Here is a 19943-nt window from a genome sequence, read left to right as displayed (position 1 = left end):
ATATCCTTCCACCAAACTGGTCTACGTAGTGTTTCCATCTCTGTGCCTTTGCACAGGTGTCCCCTCCATCTCTAGAATTCACAGCCTCCTCAATTTCACTTCTTAGAGTCCTTGGCTTCTTTCATGGATCGGCTCAAGCCCCACTTATTTCCTGCAGGAGGTCTTCATGGTTCCTAATGCCTTCTCCCTTGCCCCCAAATCCCTTCCATTGTATTTATTTATACAAATTGTACATTTGCTCATCAATGTTCATGTTGTTTTCCTTAATAGAATGTAAGCTCCTTGAGGTCAGGGATGGTATTTTTTTGTTTTTTCATTCCTAGTCCTTAGTATCATTTCTGGTACATACTGTGTTTCCCCGATAATAAGACACTGTCTTATTATTTTTTTTTTTTTGGACAGAAAAACACCAGAGGGCTTATTTTCAGGGGAGGGCTTATTTTAATGAACATTGACAGCAATTTTAATAAACAGGTAAATGTGAACAAAAAAATGTACCTTTATTCAATAAGCAAATCACTGGGGAAGAACAGGATGACGCACTCACTGCTGCAGCTCTGATTGGATGCAGCTCAGAGCGCGGCGTGCATTTCACGGGGGGGGGACGGTGCACCTTCACTACAGTAGCAATCTCAATAGGGCTTATTTTCGGGGGAGGGCTTATTTTAGAGGAATCTTACACAGTAAGGGGAGGGCTTATTTTCGGGATAGGTGTTATTATCGGGGAAACACGGTAGTAGATGCTTAATAGTAAATGTTTGCTGAATAGATGAATGAATGAAAAGGGCACCACCAGTATTTTCCCCAGCCAAACTCCAAAGACAAAAGATAAATTTTACACATGAAGTAACATCTGGTATTTTCATGTTGACCTGATTAATGTAAGCCTTAAAGTATAATATAAATTATGCTTGTTTTTACTAATAGCAATAGTATGTTTTTTTATTATTTAAAAAATAAACTTATGAATTCCTGCAAATTTAGCTGCTTACAGAAGGATGCATCGCTGTGTCCTCTGAGAAAGGCATCAGTTTAAGTGTGTCAATACTACATTTTCTGTCATTTCCTAGATTCTGAAATACCTTGCTTAACTTTCAAATTGGTATTTTATTTTACTACCACATGGTAAATATAAATTAGTTGACATTGTGGTTTGATGAATTTTGTATTTGATTAATATTGTGGCACTAAATGGAGTTATTAGAATTTCGTGTTAATTTGCTACCAGCTAGACATACAGGTAGAGTAAGCACTAATTAGGAATAGAACACTATGTCCAGAACTTTTGCAAGCAGAGCTTAGTAGTTAAAATTTTTCTTATCATGTTAGTATTCAAGCTTGAACTCTGATACACACTTAAAAGCTTCAAGTTCATAATTTTACTGCAGGACTGTAAAATATTAACTGACTAAATATTGAACATTAGTCATCTTGTTTTATTCTAGTTGTCATTTAAGTAATAATGTAAAAATTACACTTTCTTCTTTTTTCACTTAGCTCCGAACACCAAGGATTTGGATGTTTTCCTTCGAAAACAGGAATCAGGATTTGGCTTTAGGGTCCTGGGAGGGGATGGACCTGATCAGTCTGTAAGTTGTTCACCTAGAATTTAGAAATGTATGTTATTTCTGGATTATTTGTTCCCTCATATGATTATTTTAAATCCCCTCTTTTTTTTCCTCTTTAATATTTTGATTAATAAATGGGTTTGGTTTCCATTCATATCACCTTGCTCCCTTCAAGAATTATTTGGAGGACTTATTGTCTCCTTTCTTGATCTCTTAGTAAATACTTGAACTAAAAATTGAGTAATCACACTTCAGCTTCGTAAAATACCAGCTCTATCTGATTAGTTATCCTCCTCCTCTGCTTCGTTTGGGTTCTTTTAACCTTTTTCTAAACAAATTCTTAGATAGTTTCTTTTCCTAGGAAACCTATAATTGCAAATTCTATTTCCTACATTTATTCTCTGACTGATCCAGAAATAGTTGTGCTATACTTTTGAATATTGTAATATTTAATCTTAAGAATGCATTTACATGAAAAATACTAGCAAATGTTTGGTACTTTTCTTCATGTGATTTTATATGGAAACCTACACAGCTGAAGAAATACAAGATCATTAAGGCTTTTTTGCAGTAGATCCAAAAGTATCTGAAGTAGACAAAGTGATCAACTTAGAGATTTTGTTTATGTATGCTTCTGTTGACATTTATTTTTTGAGGGAAAAAATTGTTAAATTTAAAACAAAAAAAAACCTCTTATCTTTTAATAGTCTAGGCATCACACAATGAATTGTGTTTTGTAAAATTTAAATATATACAGTCTTTTTTGTATAATATCACAAATCAAAGCCTTTATGCATTAAAATTTGGGTGAATCTACCATGGTAGCCATAATGCCACTTTTAAGAAATGAAATGAGAAAATTCTGCAATAGTTAAGAAAAGGGTATTTGATTTTGTTGGTGTGCACATGTTGTGATTCATCATATGGACAAAAGTTTTCATCATCCTATCAGGCAAATGAAGTTTGAAGACAAGTTGAAATGACTATAGGACAGTGGACATGTGAATATTCTATCTTGCTGTTTAAATTTTCAGTGTACTAAGTAAGGTTTATATGATTTGCCAGAGCATTTTTTAAAATTCAACTTAGACAGCCTAGGGAGACATCCTTATTCTTTTTTCTAATACAAAGACTGAACAACAAAATATTAGCCAAACTATCCAAAGAAATTTGATTATTAGAACCTAGTTAACTGACATAATATACCTGTCCAGCTGTATAAGCAAGCACACATTTGGAAATATTTGGGGTTTTTTTGTGATTTTCTAGTTAATAATAATTTTTTTAAAAAATAAGCCAACACAAAAGGTAGCTGTTCTGCTACCTTTTAATGAAAATTTTTTTTAATGATTCTTTCTAGATGAAAGATAACCATTTATTCTTTTTCTTCAACAAATGTTTCATAGTAGTAAACAGTAAGCTTGCTCTGGCAGCCATCTGCATCTGCATAGAGAAAGTATTCATTCCAGTGCCTTCATCACTGTAGAGAGACAATGACTGTTCTGATGGTAGCAAGCAGAGATTTTGTTCCAAGCAGCTGTTACATAGGAGAATGTTTGCTGGGTGTAGCAGCTCCTCTGGTTAAACAGACTTGATTATGGTGCTTACCCTCTTTGTATTCAACTCTAAGGATTTGCTAAAAGTAAAGGAGAATGGTATTGGGGAGCTTCCATCATTTAAATAACATTCTGTCAATGATTGAGACTCTAGGACGTGTCATTTTCAAAGTTAATGATGCTTGATGTGGGGCAGTTTTTATTCCTTGGATTTAAAAAGCATTTTACAGTTTGCCTAATATTCAGTTTTATTGAAAATTTGACTATTAACTGATCTAAGAAAACTGTTTAGACCAACCCACAGATTTTTGTTCCATCCATCAGATATACATTGGAGCCATCATCCCCCTGGGAGCTGCTGAGAAAGATGGTCGGCTTCGTGCTGCTGATGAACTCATGTGCATTGATGGAATTCCAGTTAAAGGAAAATCACACAAACAAGTTTTGGACCTAATGACAACTGCTGCTCGAAATGGCCATGTGCTGCTTACTGTGAGAAGAAAGATCTTCTATGGCGGTACGCGGATCTCGTTGTGCTAGTGACAAACCATGTGTGCTAAAGCAGTGCTTTCTACCTCCTACCTACAGTTGTTTCCTGTTTGCGTCACCTCACATAACAGGCTTTACACAAGTCACACTTGCAGGCTTCTGCATTGTAGACAACTGTTCAGTACTGCTTATCTGGGTTTGCCACTTGCCTAATTTCATTTGCTGCCTTTTATTTAGTTCTTACATGTGCTAACCTTAAAATACATCAGTATAATTCTTCTGTATGGGTTTTATTCCTGATTCTAAAGGCAGAAAGGCTTCTGACTTGTGTGTCTATGTTCTACTATCTCAGGAATCTCTGATTCCATTGATGTGGCTCCAGCCTAGTCTTCCAACTTGATTATATCTTGTTGCCCTTTATATACTCTTCAGTGCAGCCACTCTGGTCTTTTGGCAGTTCTTACACATGGTGTTCGATGTTCTCTCTCCATGTTTTTGTGCAGGAGAGACCTGGCATGCATCCCCTTCTCACCTCTGCCTCTTAGAATCCCTAGTTTCTTTCAAAACTGAACTCAAGTGTCACCCCTACACAAGCCTTTCCTGATCCCCGTCATTGGCTAGTTCCTTCTTCCAAATTATCTTGTAATAATACTGCATTCAGTGTGTATGTGTATACACATACATATACACACACTCTCACTCACTTTGGAGGGGATGTATATGCATATGTGTATGTGGTGTTGTAGTGTACATATGTGTGGTGTGTGGCCTTTACATATAGAATATAAACACCTCGAGGGCAAGAATTGTTTCACTTTGGTTTCACATCATTTGGTTGATAAAGTGAGTTTATGTGTATGTTGAGAGATGTGAGTCTGTTACTGGGGGAAACTCTACTGCAAAAGATACACAACTCATCTAAAACTTACAGTTTTGGAGAGTGTCCTGGGTCATTAAGAGGTTAAGATCGCATAACTATATATATCAGAGATGGGACATTAACCAAGGTCGTCCTAGTTGCAAGTCTGATCTTTTACTGCACTATACTGCCTTTGTATGTGTGTACACATGCACGTGAATGTAGTAATTTTATGTACACGCACATATATGTATACACATACATGTGTACAGTTAATCTCTCCATTTGTCTTTTAATTTATTTAATAAGAAGTTTAGGTCCATGTTAATCCCTTAATTTGACTTGTCATGTTTAGATCACGGAGTTTTTAATTTCCCTATGTTTTATTTTTATTTTTCTATTTCTTCTTGCCACTTCATAAGAGATCTCCCTGTCTTTTTAATTATGATTTTAAGTACTGAATGTTGGTACATAAAAATTGTGCAAGTTTTGGATATTTTTCATTCATATACATATATATTAATACATAACAAGTCTCAGTTTATAAATGCATAACTCTAAGTTTAAATGAACCAGACCATTCAGTATTTTAAAATCATACCTGAAAGAGCAATGAGATCTCTCTTGTGAGAAAAAGAAATAGACAAAAAAAGGTGAATTCAAAACCCCATTATCAGAATATGACAATTATGGTATGATATTTACATAGCATTTTGTAGTTTCCAAAGCATCCACATATTATTTCATTTTATCTTTCCAACAACCCTGTGAAATAGGTGTGATTTTTATTCCAATTTTATAGATCAGTAAATGGAGGCTAAGATTAGTTGAGTGACTTGCCCAGCACCACACAGTAAGTGTCTGACACAAATTTGAACTCAGCTCTTGCCAACTCCACATATAGTACTAAGTGTCTGTTTTGTGTAGGACACTGTGCTAGGTGCTAGAGATATAAAGACAAAGAGAAACCTTCTCTCAAAAAGCATGCGTTCTATAGGAAGATAAACTATGTACATAGATAAGATATGCAAAATAGATACATCAACACAAGATAATTTTTTGAGGCGAGAAAGGCACCAATAACATGTAAAGCTACCCTATCATGCCCCTTTTTTTGTCCTATTTCTTTTGAACAAATTATGCCCATCCAGAGGTACATTCATTCCCCTCATGGGCTTTAACCCCACCAGGTCCCAGTAGTACCTATAAGATCAAATTTGCCTTTTTGCATGAGGACTTGCACCTGCTTCATCTTGCTGCTTATACTTCTCAGTCATGTTTTGGATTTTGTGTTCCATAAACCTCTGAGTGTCTCACCTGCTACTCTCTACATTTAACTTAGTTGATAAACACTTTTCCTCTTCTCCATTTCTTTGCAGTTTAAAGCCATTTTTATTGGATTTGCAAGACACCAGGCAAATACATTCACAGTAGCCTATCCCTGACTAGTAGCCTGCCATTTCTGTGTTTTAAACAGTGCTCTAGAAATCCAGATGACATTCTCAACATCTTTTTAACCAGCTGCTCTCTTCCTAAGTCTGCTTTTCTCTTTTTCATCTTTTAGCTTTCATTGAACACCTTCAGCTCCTTGCCTAAGACTCTACAGTACTTTGGCAGTGTTTTCTGGGTTCCTTCTGTAGTAACATTTATGTTCATATGAATCAGCATTAGTGTCCTCTGTTTTTTCTTTGTTGTTGCTGTTGTTTTTTTTTGGGGGGGGGAGGATGTTCTCTTCTTTATCTTAGAGACATGCCCTGGGGAGATAAAAGACATCCTTGGGGAGTCACTATTCACTACTGTCCTTCTTTTCTTCCTCTCAACCTTATTGGATGGTCTCCCCTGTGGACTTTATCAGACCTCACAAGATAAGAAGTTTCCTTGGAGCATGTAGCCCACTTCTCTTCTCTTTCCAAAACCAGAATGGTTCTTTTTAGCTTCTTTTTCTGGGTGGCCTCCTCCCATCCTCCAGCCTCCCAAGTAAAGCATGTTTTCTTATGCCTCTTTTTCATACTTCTTATCCACATTTTTTTCTTTGTCCCCAACTTTAATTGTCTTCTTCGCATGGGAGTTCCCTCCACCAATGAAATCATAGGTCTGGTCTCCACAGACCCTGCAAACAGATTGATTTAGACACACTGGAATCTAGTCATGATTAATTACAGTGAATCCTTGACACTGAAAAGCATACAAGATAAAGCTTTCTCATCCCCCAAAAAACATGAAAAGATATCAGTGGTTGATAATCTAAAGTGTTTGCATGGACTTCTGTTCAGCCAAATGATCCTAACTTTGTCGTCTGGAGATCCTTCTCATGTTCCTTCTCCCTTAGTAATTGGAAGACAATCATATACTTCTGAGGATCTATAAACATTAACCACTGTATTTCTAATCCTATACTCACAGAGCCCTTTGATATTTAACTCCAAAATTATGTACCTAGTTTAACAAAGCTCTCAGAGGGGGATTCTCATTATATAGTATTTGTTATAGGAAACCACACTTTATGTTTAGTTGTATTACCTTCTCATTATGTCAGAATTAATAATATTTGTTATAGAGAAGCAACCTGAAGAAGATGACTCGCAGACCTTCATTTCAACACAGAATGGATCTCCCCGAATGAACCGGGCAGAGGGCCCAAACAGGCCTCCCCAGGAGGCTTATGATGTTGTCTTGCAGAGAAAAGAAAATGAAGGATTCGGTTTTGTCATCCTTACCTCCAAAAACAAACCACCTCCTGGAGGTAAGTTCTCCTATACAACTTTTTCTCTATTTTTCTCCTTGTCTTATTTTGTGAGCCTCCTACTAGACCATATGAAGTAAATTATTATTTATGCTGTTTGTTATTGTTTATTGCCTTTGTAAGTCAGAGAATGATGAGTATTTCCCTTGTTTATTTTTGAAACTATAAAACCTGTATCAATTTGAAGTTTCTTTGAGGTTTCAGAGTACAGTAAAGGCCAGATTGGTTCCTTTATTTCTTCTTCACAAACTCAAGGAAATAACTATTAATAGCTGAATCTGCATCAAGATTATACCACCATAGCACAGAATGTCTCAGAATCCTGGCCTAATGGATTCAAGTGAAAAGCATAACACTACGATGGGGAGTGGGGAATGAAAGGATATAGACTCCGAGTTTACAGCAAGAAGATGAGAATGAAGTACGGTGCTTTGTATTAAGGTAGAGTCAGGGATTTAAGACAGAACTAAGCAGATGAAAGAGAAAAGAAAGGAAATTGGGATCTAGTAAATTGCATGATAACTGATTAGACATTAATTTTTTTAAGAAACTAGTTTGTAGACATAGTTTAAATGTTACATTTTATCTAGCAAAAAGATGAAGTACAGTGATGGTAGCAGTTGGAGAGCAAACCTAGATAATAGAAATCTCAGTCCCAGAGTATCATGAAAGAAATGTCTCCTCCCTGTTATTTAAAAAGTAAGTGATAGGTTTATATCTAATACCTTTGTTGAAAAATGAAAGACATTTCTCCTTTAAATAATGGTTCTGTTCAAAGGTAAATTTTAGTGAAAAATCCCTGGAAGTTTGCCTAGTCTGAATATATAAATAAGCATCACTTGCCCATTTTGGCAGAATATCCTCTTCTGAGAAATTTTAAAGATGGCTATAGAGTCTCTCAGAAAAGAAATAGATTACTCCCCTTTCCTTATGAAATTAACATCTTCAGTGGAAATGCCATAATTTAGAGCTATTGGTAATATAACAAATCTAGTTTACTTTGATGTTAAAAAATTATTATCTTAAATATGTTTAAGCTAAGAGGAATGTAGGTATAAATGCAAATTAACATTATGATTAAAAAATAAGCCAAAAAAACCTTCGCTAACATAATGTTCTTCATGCCAGTGAGCCTGATTTTTCTGCTGGATACCAAGATATATTTAAACTAATACCTTACTAGGGAAAGGACACTTTCAGAAAAGAGTTGTAAGCCAAACTATTTTAAGAAAACATTTCTAAAATTAATGCAAGTATAAGAAGAAGATACCATGGCATAGATGAATTATTGCCATAGTACTAGGTCACTGCTTACTGATACTGGCTTCCATTTTCCAAAAGCAGTTGCTATGGTAACACTTGGAACTGTAACCGTCTGATGTTGTGAAAAATCATTATGTGGCCTACACCAGAAAAATAGAAAAGAAGATTTTAAGTGAATTTCATGTATCATTGTAGATTAATATTTTTGAAAATAATAATGCATAGTCATATTTTAACTCATACCATAGAGTAGTCTATGATATCCTGGTCTATGAGCCAGTGAGAGATTATTATGGTTCTTAATTTCCTGAATCTCTTTGTATTAAGGTAGAGTCAGGTATTTAAGATAGAACTAAGCATATGAAAGGGAAAAGAAAGGAAATTGGGATCTAGTAAATTGCATTATAACTGATTAAACATTAATTTTTTTAAGAAACTAGTTTGTAGACATAGTTTAAATGTTACATTTTATCTAGCAAAAAGATGAATTCTTTGTCACTTTCCTTTGAGAGGTACTTAGGCTTTTAAGAAACTTTAGAAGTATATAAATGCAAATTCTTGAGTAACGAGGTGGGAAAGAAAACCCAATTAAAATGTAAAACTGAAGCAGCATTTAATGTGCAGTAGGAAATGAGTGTTTGCAGCTCATTAATTATCAGCCTGAATAGTAAATTAGTCTCAGGTTGTTGATGAATTTTATAAAGTACTCGAGATTTCTAGTTGTGGTATAAAATATGAGTTGATAACTTCAGTGAAATGCTAGTTGATAAATCTCATCTACAGTCAAACTCTACAAGCACCCTTTCCCAAATGATATCTACTGTGGTTAGTTGGTGGTCATTTCGATGTTAGATGTTACCTTTTCATAGAGAGGTTTCCAATCCAATTCACTAATTAAACATGTATTCTTCTGCTATGTTCCAGGCACTGTGCTAAGTACAGTGTTTAATGACTAAAAAAGAAAGATGATTCCTGCCCTCTAGGAACTTTTTGTCTCTCTGAAAGGGGGAGACAGAGAAGGAGGTAGGACAGCTAGGGCCGGGGTGGGGGGAGGGGACTTAGGGGGCAGGCAGGTAGGAAACCAGGAGGTTCCCTGCTCAGGGGTATCTTGTTCCATGGAGTTGAAACCAGGCATAGTAGAAGATGCAGAGTAGAGTGTGCTGAGTCCAGTTTTTGCTTTCTATAAAGGAAAGCATTAGGAAGAGCTTGGTACTCAGTCCTACCACCCTCCAATCATGGGGAAAAGAGGCTGAGGGAGGTGTTATCAATCAAGGCTTGAGTTATCACAATGGTGGGGAGATTAGAAGTGATGAACTTATCCTGGGAGGAAGGATTATATGTATGCAGATAGTCATGATTAGATAAACTAGAAAATATTTAGTCCAGAAAATAATAATCATTACTACAAAGTATGAAAACATTCAGAGTATACCTTTTTAAAACGTGCATGGGGCAATGTCAAGGCTGCTCCCAAAGCCTCCAAAACCTTGTTCTCTAACATTTTCCCATTAAAAATTTGTTTCTGGTCGCATTAGCATCCAGGCAGCTTGGCCAATAGCCTTCTTCCTTGACCCAAGAAATAAATGTGAATCCAATACCTTAATGCTATTGTAAATGGAAGGAGGGTGAATATGATTAGTTTCTTCCATTTTTAGAGGTCAAGAATGTTGAGCCAGTGTCCTCTTGCTTCCACAGATTCATATTGTATAAACAATGCTTAGTGGATAGAATGCTTAGGCTTTTATTTAAAATTAAATGTCTCAGTCTGTTTTGCTTACCGTGCACATTTTTCTAACACCTCAGACATATAGTGCTGCTCTTTCGCTATGTGCTTTCAATCTACTTTTGTAAAACTAATTCTTTGAAAGAGACAAAACTATTGCAAAAGAGAGATCCTTTGCCTAAAAAGAAATATAAAGAGTACAGAAAGCAGCTGAGCAATTAACTCCAAAATAGATTCAGACCAGAGATGAGTGAAACTCTTAAGAGCTCACTGGAACTCTAGAAGTCATCTTGTCCACATGCCTCATTTTGGGGCAGCTAGATGGCGCAGTGGATAGAACACTGGCCCTGGAATCAGGAGGACCTGAGCTCAAATTTGGCCTTGGATATTTACCAGCTGTGTGACCCAAGGCAAGTCACTTGCCTCAAAAACCCCAATTTCTCCCCCCACCTCCAAAAAAAGAAAAAGAATGTAAATGCCTCATTTTATAGATGAGGACACCGAGAGTCAGTTAAGTAACTTGACCAAGCCTATATAGATGATAACAGAAGTGGGATTTGAACTTGATATCTTCATCAAATCTAGTGTTCTCTCCATTGTACTATGCATGCTGCTTTACTTATATTCAACCACATGGTAAATCTGTCTTTGAACTTAGTAGACCAACCAAGCACAGTAAGACTGTCCTGCAAATTATTCATGTAACTTCTGGGACAAACCCAACAGGTCTTCAGATATTAATTTTTTAATTATTTTAAGTAAAGTAATTGAAAAAATATTGGCACTTTTCTTTATACTTACAAATAGAAAGCAACAGAATTGTAATGCAACATCTTGACTGCATTTTACATTGACTAGCCATAGCTGGGAGAAGCTAATTGTGGTTGAATGTTTCTGAAGAGTAGCTGATGAGACCCTTCATTTTCCTAGGAAGTTAGGACCATATTTTTGCAGAAGATAGATTATACTTAGTTGTAACAGATTCATATTTCTTGTAACTTTGGCATGTGTTTTTTCTGAATTTATGACTAATTGATAACGTTTTAACAAATTCTACTTAATTCTGTCTTAAATTGTCTACTCCCTAAAATCTTAAATGTAATTATACATTTAAAAAACAACAACAAATACTCATTGTCTCCATTTCCTCACCTCCTGCTCTCTTCTCAGTCTCTTATAACCCCACCACTTTTTTGGAACTGCTTTCTCTGGAGTAATCAGCCATCTCTCTTAACTGCTAAGCACAGTAGCTTTTTCTCTATGCACATTCTACTTAACCTCTCTGAAGGTTTTGGCACTGAAAGGTACTCCCTCCTCCTGATTATTCTCTCATCCCCATGACTTCTGTGACACTGCTGTCTCTTACTTCTCCTCTTGCCTGTCTAACCATTTACTCCCAGTCTCCTTTGCTTTGTCATCATCTTTCCACCCACTAAGAATGAGCATCTCCCAAGGCCCTGTCTCTGTTATGCATGGGATGCTGTCCCCTTTGGAATCTCAAGCTTATTTCAAAACACGGTGCCTGTTTCTGAAAAAATAAGACCTCTTGATAACTCCCTACTTTGAGGGTTCTATTTTCTATTAAAACTGGACATACCATTGATATTCACCTCCCCGTGTACCACTTGCATGTTCATGGAAGCCAAAGTTCCTTTATCTGATAATCATCCTTTTATCATTCCCTCCAATCCCTATATTTCTCAGTGCTTTCCCAAGCCATCCTCTCTGTGCTGGCTACACTCTCCTTCCTTCCCTTTCTTAACTCCTTGATGAACCAGTTACATCTTATATTCAAGTCCTTTGCCCCCTTCTGTCACCAGTTATGCCTTGCCAAACCCTAGCTTTGGATCACTTCCCCAACCTGCTGCCTTTGCTCCTATTCATGTGCTGCCAAATGGAACTAAAGAAAGTTTCAACACCATGCTGACTCAGTACAGCACGAATTTTTGTTACATAATCTCCACTGGGCCCTCACTGAAGGAAGGCCATCCTTCTATACCTTCCTAATCAATTCACTATCCCCCTCACCATAGAAGCTTTTCCAAACTCTTTTCATATCTTCTCCAACCCTCTGTGGCACCTTCTTCCTCTACTGCCCTAGCTGCTCTACTGCTTGCCTCCTACTTTAATGAAATCATTGAGGCTGTTCACCAAGAGCTCCTTCTTTTTTCCTACTTCTCATTTCAGGTCACTCCAGTATGTTCCTCCACTATCTCCTCTAGCCTGTCTCATGTAAAGAGGCATCCCTACTCCTTGTCAAGCCTAACTCTTTGTAAGAGCAATGCTACTTGCAGTTGCTATGGGGGTATAAGACCAGTAACACTCGCACACAGGAGGGCTGCTAGAATAGGTTCTTTGATCTGCTTTTCTAAAGGAAAGCAACTCAAAAGGGGTCAACAGTCTTACTTTAATCAAACATATATATCATTTACTTAGTTCAGGGGAAAAAGTCAGTACCTTGAACTTGAGAGAAAATACAAACAGAAATTACAAACAGAAATAATAGTATAAAGACCAACAGACAGGACTTCTAAGCATCTGACCAAATAATACATACACAAATCAACAGACAGATTCAACTGTCTGACCATTATATACATACATAGTTACCAGAGAGATAAGCACCAACATCTGGTGCCCCCCAAAGCCAGGGGGCTCCTTAATGGCTACCCATAGTCTCATCTGGCTACATCACATGAACACTCTTCCCTTGAGTGAGCACCAAAGGAAAATGGTAACCTCAGAGTATATATGTGTGTGTGTGTGTGTGTATGTATATGTATATGTATGTATGTATATGTATACATATATGGATATGTGTGTATACATATATATATATATATATTTCTTCAGGGTCAGAAAGCATCACAATCCTTGTGACCCATTCCTAATTACAAAGTAACAAAAGGTGTGGGCCTTCCTGAAAAACAAGCCTCCCCTAATCAAGCTTCTCTTGTTGGGCTCCACATGAGGCCCATTAATGGGCAGGGAACATCTTCAACTTCCATTAACATTATACCCTTCTACATGTATCTTTGATCCCATCCCCTTCTGTCTCCTCTAGCCAGTTACCCACTTCACCATCTCCATATTCTCACCAATCTTCAGTCTATTCCTGCATCTGCAGGCTGCTTCTCTGCTGCCTACAAACAAGCACCTGGCTACTCCTCTATCTTCAAAAAACCCTCACTTAGATCTAAACATTCCCAATCTCTCCTCCATTTCATGCCTAAAGTCCTTTAGAAAGCCACATATAGTAAGTGCCTCCACTTCCATTCCTATCACCCAATTCTAAACTCTCTGCAGTCTGGTTTCCAAGTTACTAATGATCTCTTAATTGCCAAATTAAATGACTTTTTCTTCAGTCCTCATCCTTCTTGACCTCTCTGCAGCCTTTGACACTGTCATCCATCCTCTTCTCCTGGATCCTCTCTTTCCTCTTGGTTATTGTGACACTGCTTTCTCCTGGTGCCCTTCCTACCTTTCTGATGGCTCCATCACAGTCTCCTTTGCAGATTCTGCCTCCATTTCAAACCTGCTAACTATGGATGCCTTACAAGGTCCTGCCCTTGGTCTTCTCTTTTCCCTCTACTGCTTTACTTAGCAGTTCTCATTGGGTTCAATTATCATCTCCATGCAGGTGGTTCTCAGGTTTATCTGTCCATCCCTAATCTGTCTTCTGACCTCCAATCTTGCTTCATGAACTGCCTACTGGATACTGAACTGGGTGTTCAGATGCAGCATGTCTAAAATAGACTGCATTCTTTTTCCCTTCAATCCATTCCAAATCTCTTTCAAACTACTACTTTTGAGGGTACCATCATTCTTCCAGTGATCCAGGCTTACAGTCTTACTATCATCCTCAGCTACTCACTCACACATCACAGATCTTTTTTGCTGTTAAAACTTGTTCCTTCCACCTTCACATCTTTTGTATACATTCCCCTTTTCCTCCCTTACTCAACTACTGCCCTGGTACAGACCCTTATCAGCTTATGCCTGGACTGTTTAAGTAGTAGCCTCCTAATTGATGTCTCTGCCTCAAGTTTCTTCCCAGTCTCGTCCATCCTCTAGTCAGCTTTCAGGTCTGATCCTATCACTCCCCTCTTCGATAAACTCCACTGGCTCCCTGTTTACCTCAAGGATCAAAGACAAGATATTCTTCACAACCTGGTCCCTTCCTACCTTTCCAGTTTTTTTATTGCCCTCTGTACTTTACTCCCTTCTTTGTACTCTTTGATCTAGCAATACTGGCCTTACTGTTCTTCACACATAACACTCTTTTTTAAATCCTTCCTTTTCACTAACTCCCCCATGCTTGGGATGTACTCCCTTCTCACCACTACCTCTTAACTTCTCTAGCTTCCTTCAAACCTCAGGTCACATTCCACCTTCTGCAAGAGACTTTCTCTTCCATCTTTCTTGAGATGTCATTTCCCCCTAGAATGACTTCCCCTTGTAGAATTTTAGGCTATGAAACCTGCCTATCCTTTCTCAGAAACCTTTGAAATCTGCCTTCCTGAACCTTAGGGTGTATATCAGATTATATCTAACTTTCTACTTCCTATCTATCATAAATTTTAACATCTGTTGTACTCTCAGGAAGGTATAAAATAATGGTGTTTTATCAATGTTAACTGCTATGTTATTGTTAATGATTTGAATCATTGTTAATAGCTTGAAATTCTTTTTTGAAATGTATTTGTTCATATTCTTTGACTTTTTATCCACTGGGAAATTAATTTTTAATGTGATTTGTGTTACTTCCCTTTATATATTAGACCCTTATCTGAGATATTTGATGCATCATAGTTTCACTGGTTTTATTAAAGATTTTCAAGTTTGTGTAACAGGAATTACCTGTTTTATTTCTGTGATCATTTCTATCTCTAGTTTGGTTAAGAATTCTTCCCCTAGCCATAGTTATGAAAGGTACTTGATCTGGTTCTCTTCTGATTTTTTTTAATAGTGTGACCTTTATATTTGGGTCACCTGAGTATATCTTAATATATAGCACTCTTCTGACTCTACTCCCACTTACCTGTCCTGTTTTTACTTATCATGTTTCTTTTTAATAAATTGAATATACCTCTCATGGGTCTCAATCTGCCAGTCCTTTTTTGGTACCTATGCAGTCAACTGTCTCTTCTTGCAAAAGTTGGTCTAGTTTACCCTGTTTTATGTATTTGTGTCTAGACACCTTAATTCTCCTGGATCTGTCCGCCATGAATTTTTAGGCGACTACTTTTATCCTTCCTCCTGAATCATACTTAGTCCCCATGTTATCTTGATTGACACATATGTAGGGATATATATAATATGTATCTGTGTGTTTGTGTGTGTGGGAGAGAGAGTGAGAGTGTAATTGATTAGATTTGTAAAACTGCTAATCCATTCTTACCAACCCTTGTTAGGTGACTCTTTCCCTTCAGGACTCTGTCTTCCCCTACATCTGTCATTTGCTTCCCAAATCTGCCTTTATCTTTTGAAGACCTTGCTATTGGTCTTCAAATATCTATATCTCTAGCCCAAGTCTCCATTATCTCTAATAGCTCTTTCTAGATTCCTTCTTGTCATCTTATTTGTGCTCACATGAACCATCAAGATTGCCTTTGTTTGTTGTCTGATTTGATGAATCTTGAGAAGTTTTCCATAATATCATGAATATGTGCCCCAGGAAGCCACTTAGACATCACTGTTGGGGCGGCTAGGTTGCACAGTGAATAGAGCACTGGCCGTGGAGTCAGGAGGACCTGAGTTCAAATCCGACCTCAGACACTTAACACAAAAACTAGCCATGTGACCTTGGGCAAGTTACTTAACCCCAATTTCCCTGCCCTCCCCCCTCCAAAAAGCAAAAAAAAAAAAAAACCATCACTGCTGTTATCAGGTCAACAGAGAACACTACCGCTATTTGTCTCAGTTTCCTCTGACTCTTACTGATCTCTCACTGGAAGGAGCTTATAGGTTCTCCTTACTGTTCTTTGCAGAACAAGCATCTATTCCTTCCCCAGGTGATTCAACTGCCTCCTTTTCAGGAAGAGCCTCATCTGTTGGGAGCTCAGAAGTGTTTAGTACTGGGCCTTTTCTACTTTTGTGTCCTGTCTGAAAGTGTGGTCATTGCCTTGGTGGATATATGTGAACTATTATCCTACCCCCCATTTCCACCTTCAAATTAAGCTCTTTTCACTAAATTGACAAATGTTCTTCAAGCAACTATATTCAGAATCTCAGATCTGGAAGGAGCTGCAGAGGCTTAAGCCCAGCACTTACCAGACCAAGAATTCCATATACAAAATCTCCAACAAATGCCATTTACATGACTATCTCCAGTGATATAATGGCAGTGCAAGAATTCGTTTTTGACAGTGTCTTTAATTCAACTTTATGCTTTTTTCCTCTGAGCATAGTTCAGTGGGAAGTGATTGAATGCCAGAACTAATGTGTTTCCCAGTCGTTTTGCTTTCTGTCTTTGTTCTATCCTTGACCCTCTAAAGAACTTGCTCTTTTATGGGCACCACAATTTATCTGAAGGTCTTAGTTTTCTATATTTATTTGCCTACTTTGCACTAGGCTTCTAGAATTTTAAATTACTGAATTGTGACTATCAGGTAAATAAAACCAGCAAATTTCCTTGTAACCTGACTTTTGGTACTGAGTATTTGGGTTATAAGGCCAGTCTGTTCACTTTACCAGGATTTCTGATTAGTGGCTACTAATCAAAATTCTTTGTAGTATTAGATGCACCTTCAATTAACCAGCCAGATACTCCTGAAAGCTGAAATGCATTTTTTTGATTTCTTAGTGATTCCTCATAAAATTGGACGCGTCATTGAAGGAAGTCCAGCAGATCGCTGTGGGAAACTGAAGGTGGGAGATCGGATCTCTGCAGTGAATGGGAAGTCCATCATTGAACTATCCCACGATAGCATTGTACAGCTCATCAAAGATGCCGGTATCACTGTAACACTGACTGTCGTTGCTGAAGATGGTAAGATGGATCAGGCATTTATTGAATGCTTATGGTGTGCTATGCACTGTAATAAGCTCTGGATACAGAGAAAGGCAAAAACAGTTTCTGCCCACGAGGAGCTTACATTCTAATTGGGGAAACAACATGTAAATAGCTATAAAATTTATACAGAGTAAGTGGAAGTCAGGACTGATCATGTGAAGGCACAGCTTAAAGAAGATATAGGCTTGCTGCCAGTAAATCCAGAATCACTGTGGTAACAGAGCAGTTTATAAAACCCTGGGGTCTCATTTTACACTTTTTTCTATTTAATGAATGTAAAAGGCAGTTTATTATAACATTGTCAGCAGTAAAACAACTCAACTAGTAATTAGCAGCCATATATATTTATGGTGGAACATAGATGCAAGTTGGGAAGAAGGAGACTGATTGACAATACTTTAAAAAAATCTAAATCTATATACTAGAGTGAGAAGGAATTTCTAAATAGATCAAAACAAGTCACTTGATATTAAGCTGTTCATGTAGTGTGCATTATAAGACTGAAGATTGCATCCAAAACAATTACTTTATAAAGCAGAAAGATCCAAGATACTTGGAAATAGGTTATTTTTTTATGCCAAATTATTGACTTAGACACAAGGGTGCTTAAAAAACAAAAAGGAAGGATACATTTAAAGCATAAAACATATCCTTCCTTCCTTGCCTCCATGCTACCTTTCATTACCATAATTTCTAATTAGGAACAATTCTGAATACTCTTTAGACCACATTCTTTGTTTGTAAATAGCAAGATCTCATGGTTCACATTTCATCTCTAAGCTTCTGAGCTACAAGGAAAGGAAATTCTCAATTTGTCTTCTGGAGGTTACAGTCTTTTTTTTTTCCTTTGAAATATAGTTAGTCTTGTTGAGTCCTATCAATTTTCCTTTTAAAATATTCTTTGAATAGGCCTTCCCTCTTTCTTCTTAGTACCACTACGACTGTTCAGGCCCCTACTTCTGTACACTCAGGCCATCTTGAGAGTGTTCTCACTCATCTCTCTGATTGCACTTGATTCCTAATTCTAAGATATCCTACAGACTGTTTTGGCAGTTTAATCTTTTTTTATTGTCTTTTTCTCATCTCACTTTCATGCTCAGAAATTTTGATTGACTCCTCACAATCTTTAGGCTGAATTCCAAGCTTCTGATTGTCCATCCTGTGTCTTCTCCAGTATAGCCCCAACCACCTTTCCTGTTTTCTCCCTCATTACTTCGTTAGTAAGCATCCACTCTTAACTTCTTCCCCTTCTCTAAATATGCTATATTGACACCTCCATGCCTTTGCTCATGCTGTTTATGCCCACCTTAAAATGACTGCCTTCTCCATAAAACCTTCACTGACCCCTACAGCCTAAGTGATCTCCTTCCCTCAATCTCTTGTCACACTTATTGTCTGTATCACCCATTTGGGATTTACCATCAGTTGTCTTATACTGTTATATTTTTGTGTGTATATTCTTTCTACTCAACTGGATTGATAGCTGCTTGAGAGCAGTAATGATATTATATAGCCTTTTGTATTCACAAACACCTTTATCCTGCCAGCCTCTGACTTGACTAGATAGAACTGAATCGAAAAGTCATTCAAGGTAGAAGCAGTATGTTGCACAGAGGCAGCGGGCCAAGAAACAAAAGGATGTTTGAGGAAGAGCGTTTAGACTAATTTGGCTGAAGCACAGGATCCATAAAAGGGAAGAGCGCACAGTAAAGTTGGAAAGGTAGGTAGGTATCACTTAAATCATGCTGGGCATCGAATGCCAATATAACTCCTTATATATAAGTCCCTTATTAAGTGAGATAAAAAGGAAGGAGTGATCAATAATATGAAATGTTTCTGTGAGGTCAAGAAAGAGGAGTACAATAAAAGACCACTGGATTTTTGCTATTGCTGTAGGAGATTGTTTGTGACCTTTGAGAGAATGGTTTCAGTGAGAAGAGGAAGCCACATTTCCTAAATTTCAGGAGTAGATAGAAAAACATTGGGGGCAGAGAGTGTGAAATACTCTCAAAGTTGTTTTAGTGAAGGACAAAGGGGATAGCTAGAACCGGTCACAAGTTTGAGGAGAAATGATTTATGGGATTCAAGAATAATGAACATACTTGTAGACACAGAAGAAAGAACCAAGAGACAGGAGAGAATTAAAGGGGAAAAATAGAGAATTAGTTGCCATGAGGCTCCTGTGACAGGCAAGAGATAATGGAATCAAGGACATGAGGGGAAGGAGTTAGATTTGGAATGGAAAAGATAGTAACAGCAAGGGGGAAAAATGGATAAAGTTTTGAGTTAGAAAAACAGTAAGTTGAAGTATCCCTCTGATCTTAATCTTCTCAGGTATTCTTATTTCTTCCCATAGGATAGATGTCAAACACACAGCCCACAGGTTACATGGAGCCCAAAACACTCCTGAGTATGGCCCAAACAGATTAAAATGTAATTGGGAAATATTTAACAAAATAAGTAAAAAAACAATAAAACATAACTGATATTGCATTTTTAAATTAGGTCAATATATACCTCACATGGGGTCCTAATATATAGGACCTAATATAATATATATATATATATATACACCCACATATATATAGGTCATAATATATATATATATATCCCCCATTTCTAGACACAGCTGATCTATGCTTCTCTGATAACTATATTGCTTCTCTTTCTGTGTCTTTCTATCATCACTCAAAATATTTGCCACCATGCTTGCCTACCTCTCATTCC

General features: G+C 37.3%; 1 protein-coding gene across 2 annotated transcripts in view; it reads left to right on the top strand.

The window, feature by feature from the left end:
• The window catches only part of MAGI3 (membrane associated guanylate kinase, WW and PDZ domain containing 3), a 235183-nt gene that overhangs the window by 181893 nt on the left and 33347 nt on the right, over window positions 1–19943 (top strand). For both annotated transcript variants that reach the window (XM_069090327.1, XM_069090328.1), the window contains exons 13-16: window positions 1498–1589; window positions 3449–3641; window positions 7030–7215; window positions 17007–17192. In XM_069090327.1, coding sequence (XP_068946428.1) covers window positions 1498–1589; window positions 3449–3641; window positions 7030–7215; window positions 17007–17192 — 657 coding nt within the window. The remainder of the gene's footprint in view (window positions 1–1497; window positions 1590–3448; window positions 3642–7029; window positions 7216–17006; window positions 17193–19943) is intronic.

The sequence above is a fragment of the Petaurus breviceps genome, unplaced genomic scaffold (genome assembly GCF_028583685.1).
Source record: "Petaurus breviceps papuanus isolate PSGF00001 unplaced genomic scaffold, PetGlider_PUasm1.0 186, whole genome shotgun sequence".
NCBI classification, from domain to species: Eukaryota; Metazoa; Chordata; class Mammalia; order Diprotodontia; family Petauridae; genus Petaurus; species Petaurus breviceps.
This window is presented reverse-complemented; position numbering and strand designations above follow the sequence as displayed.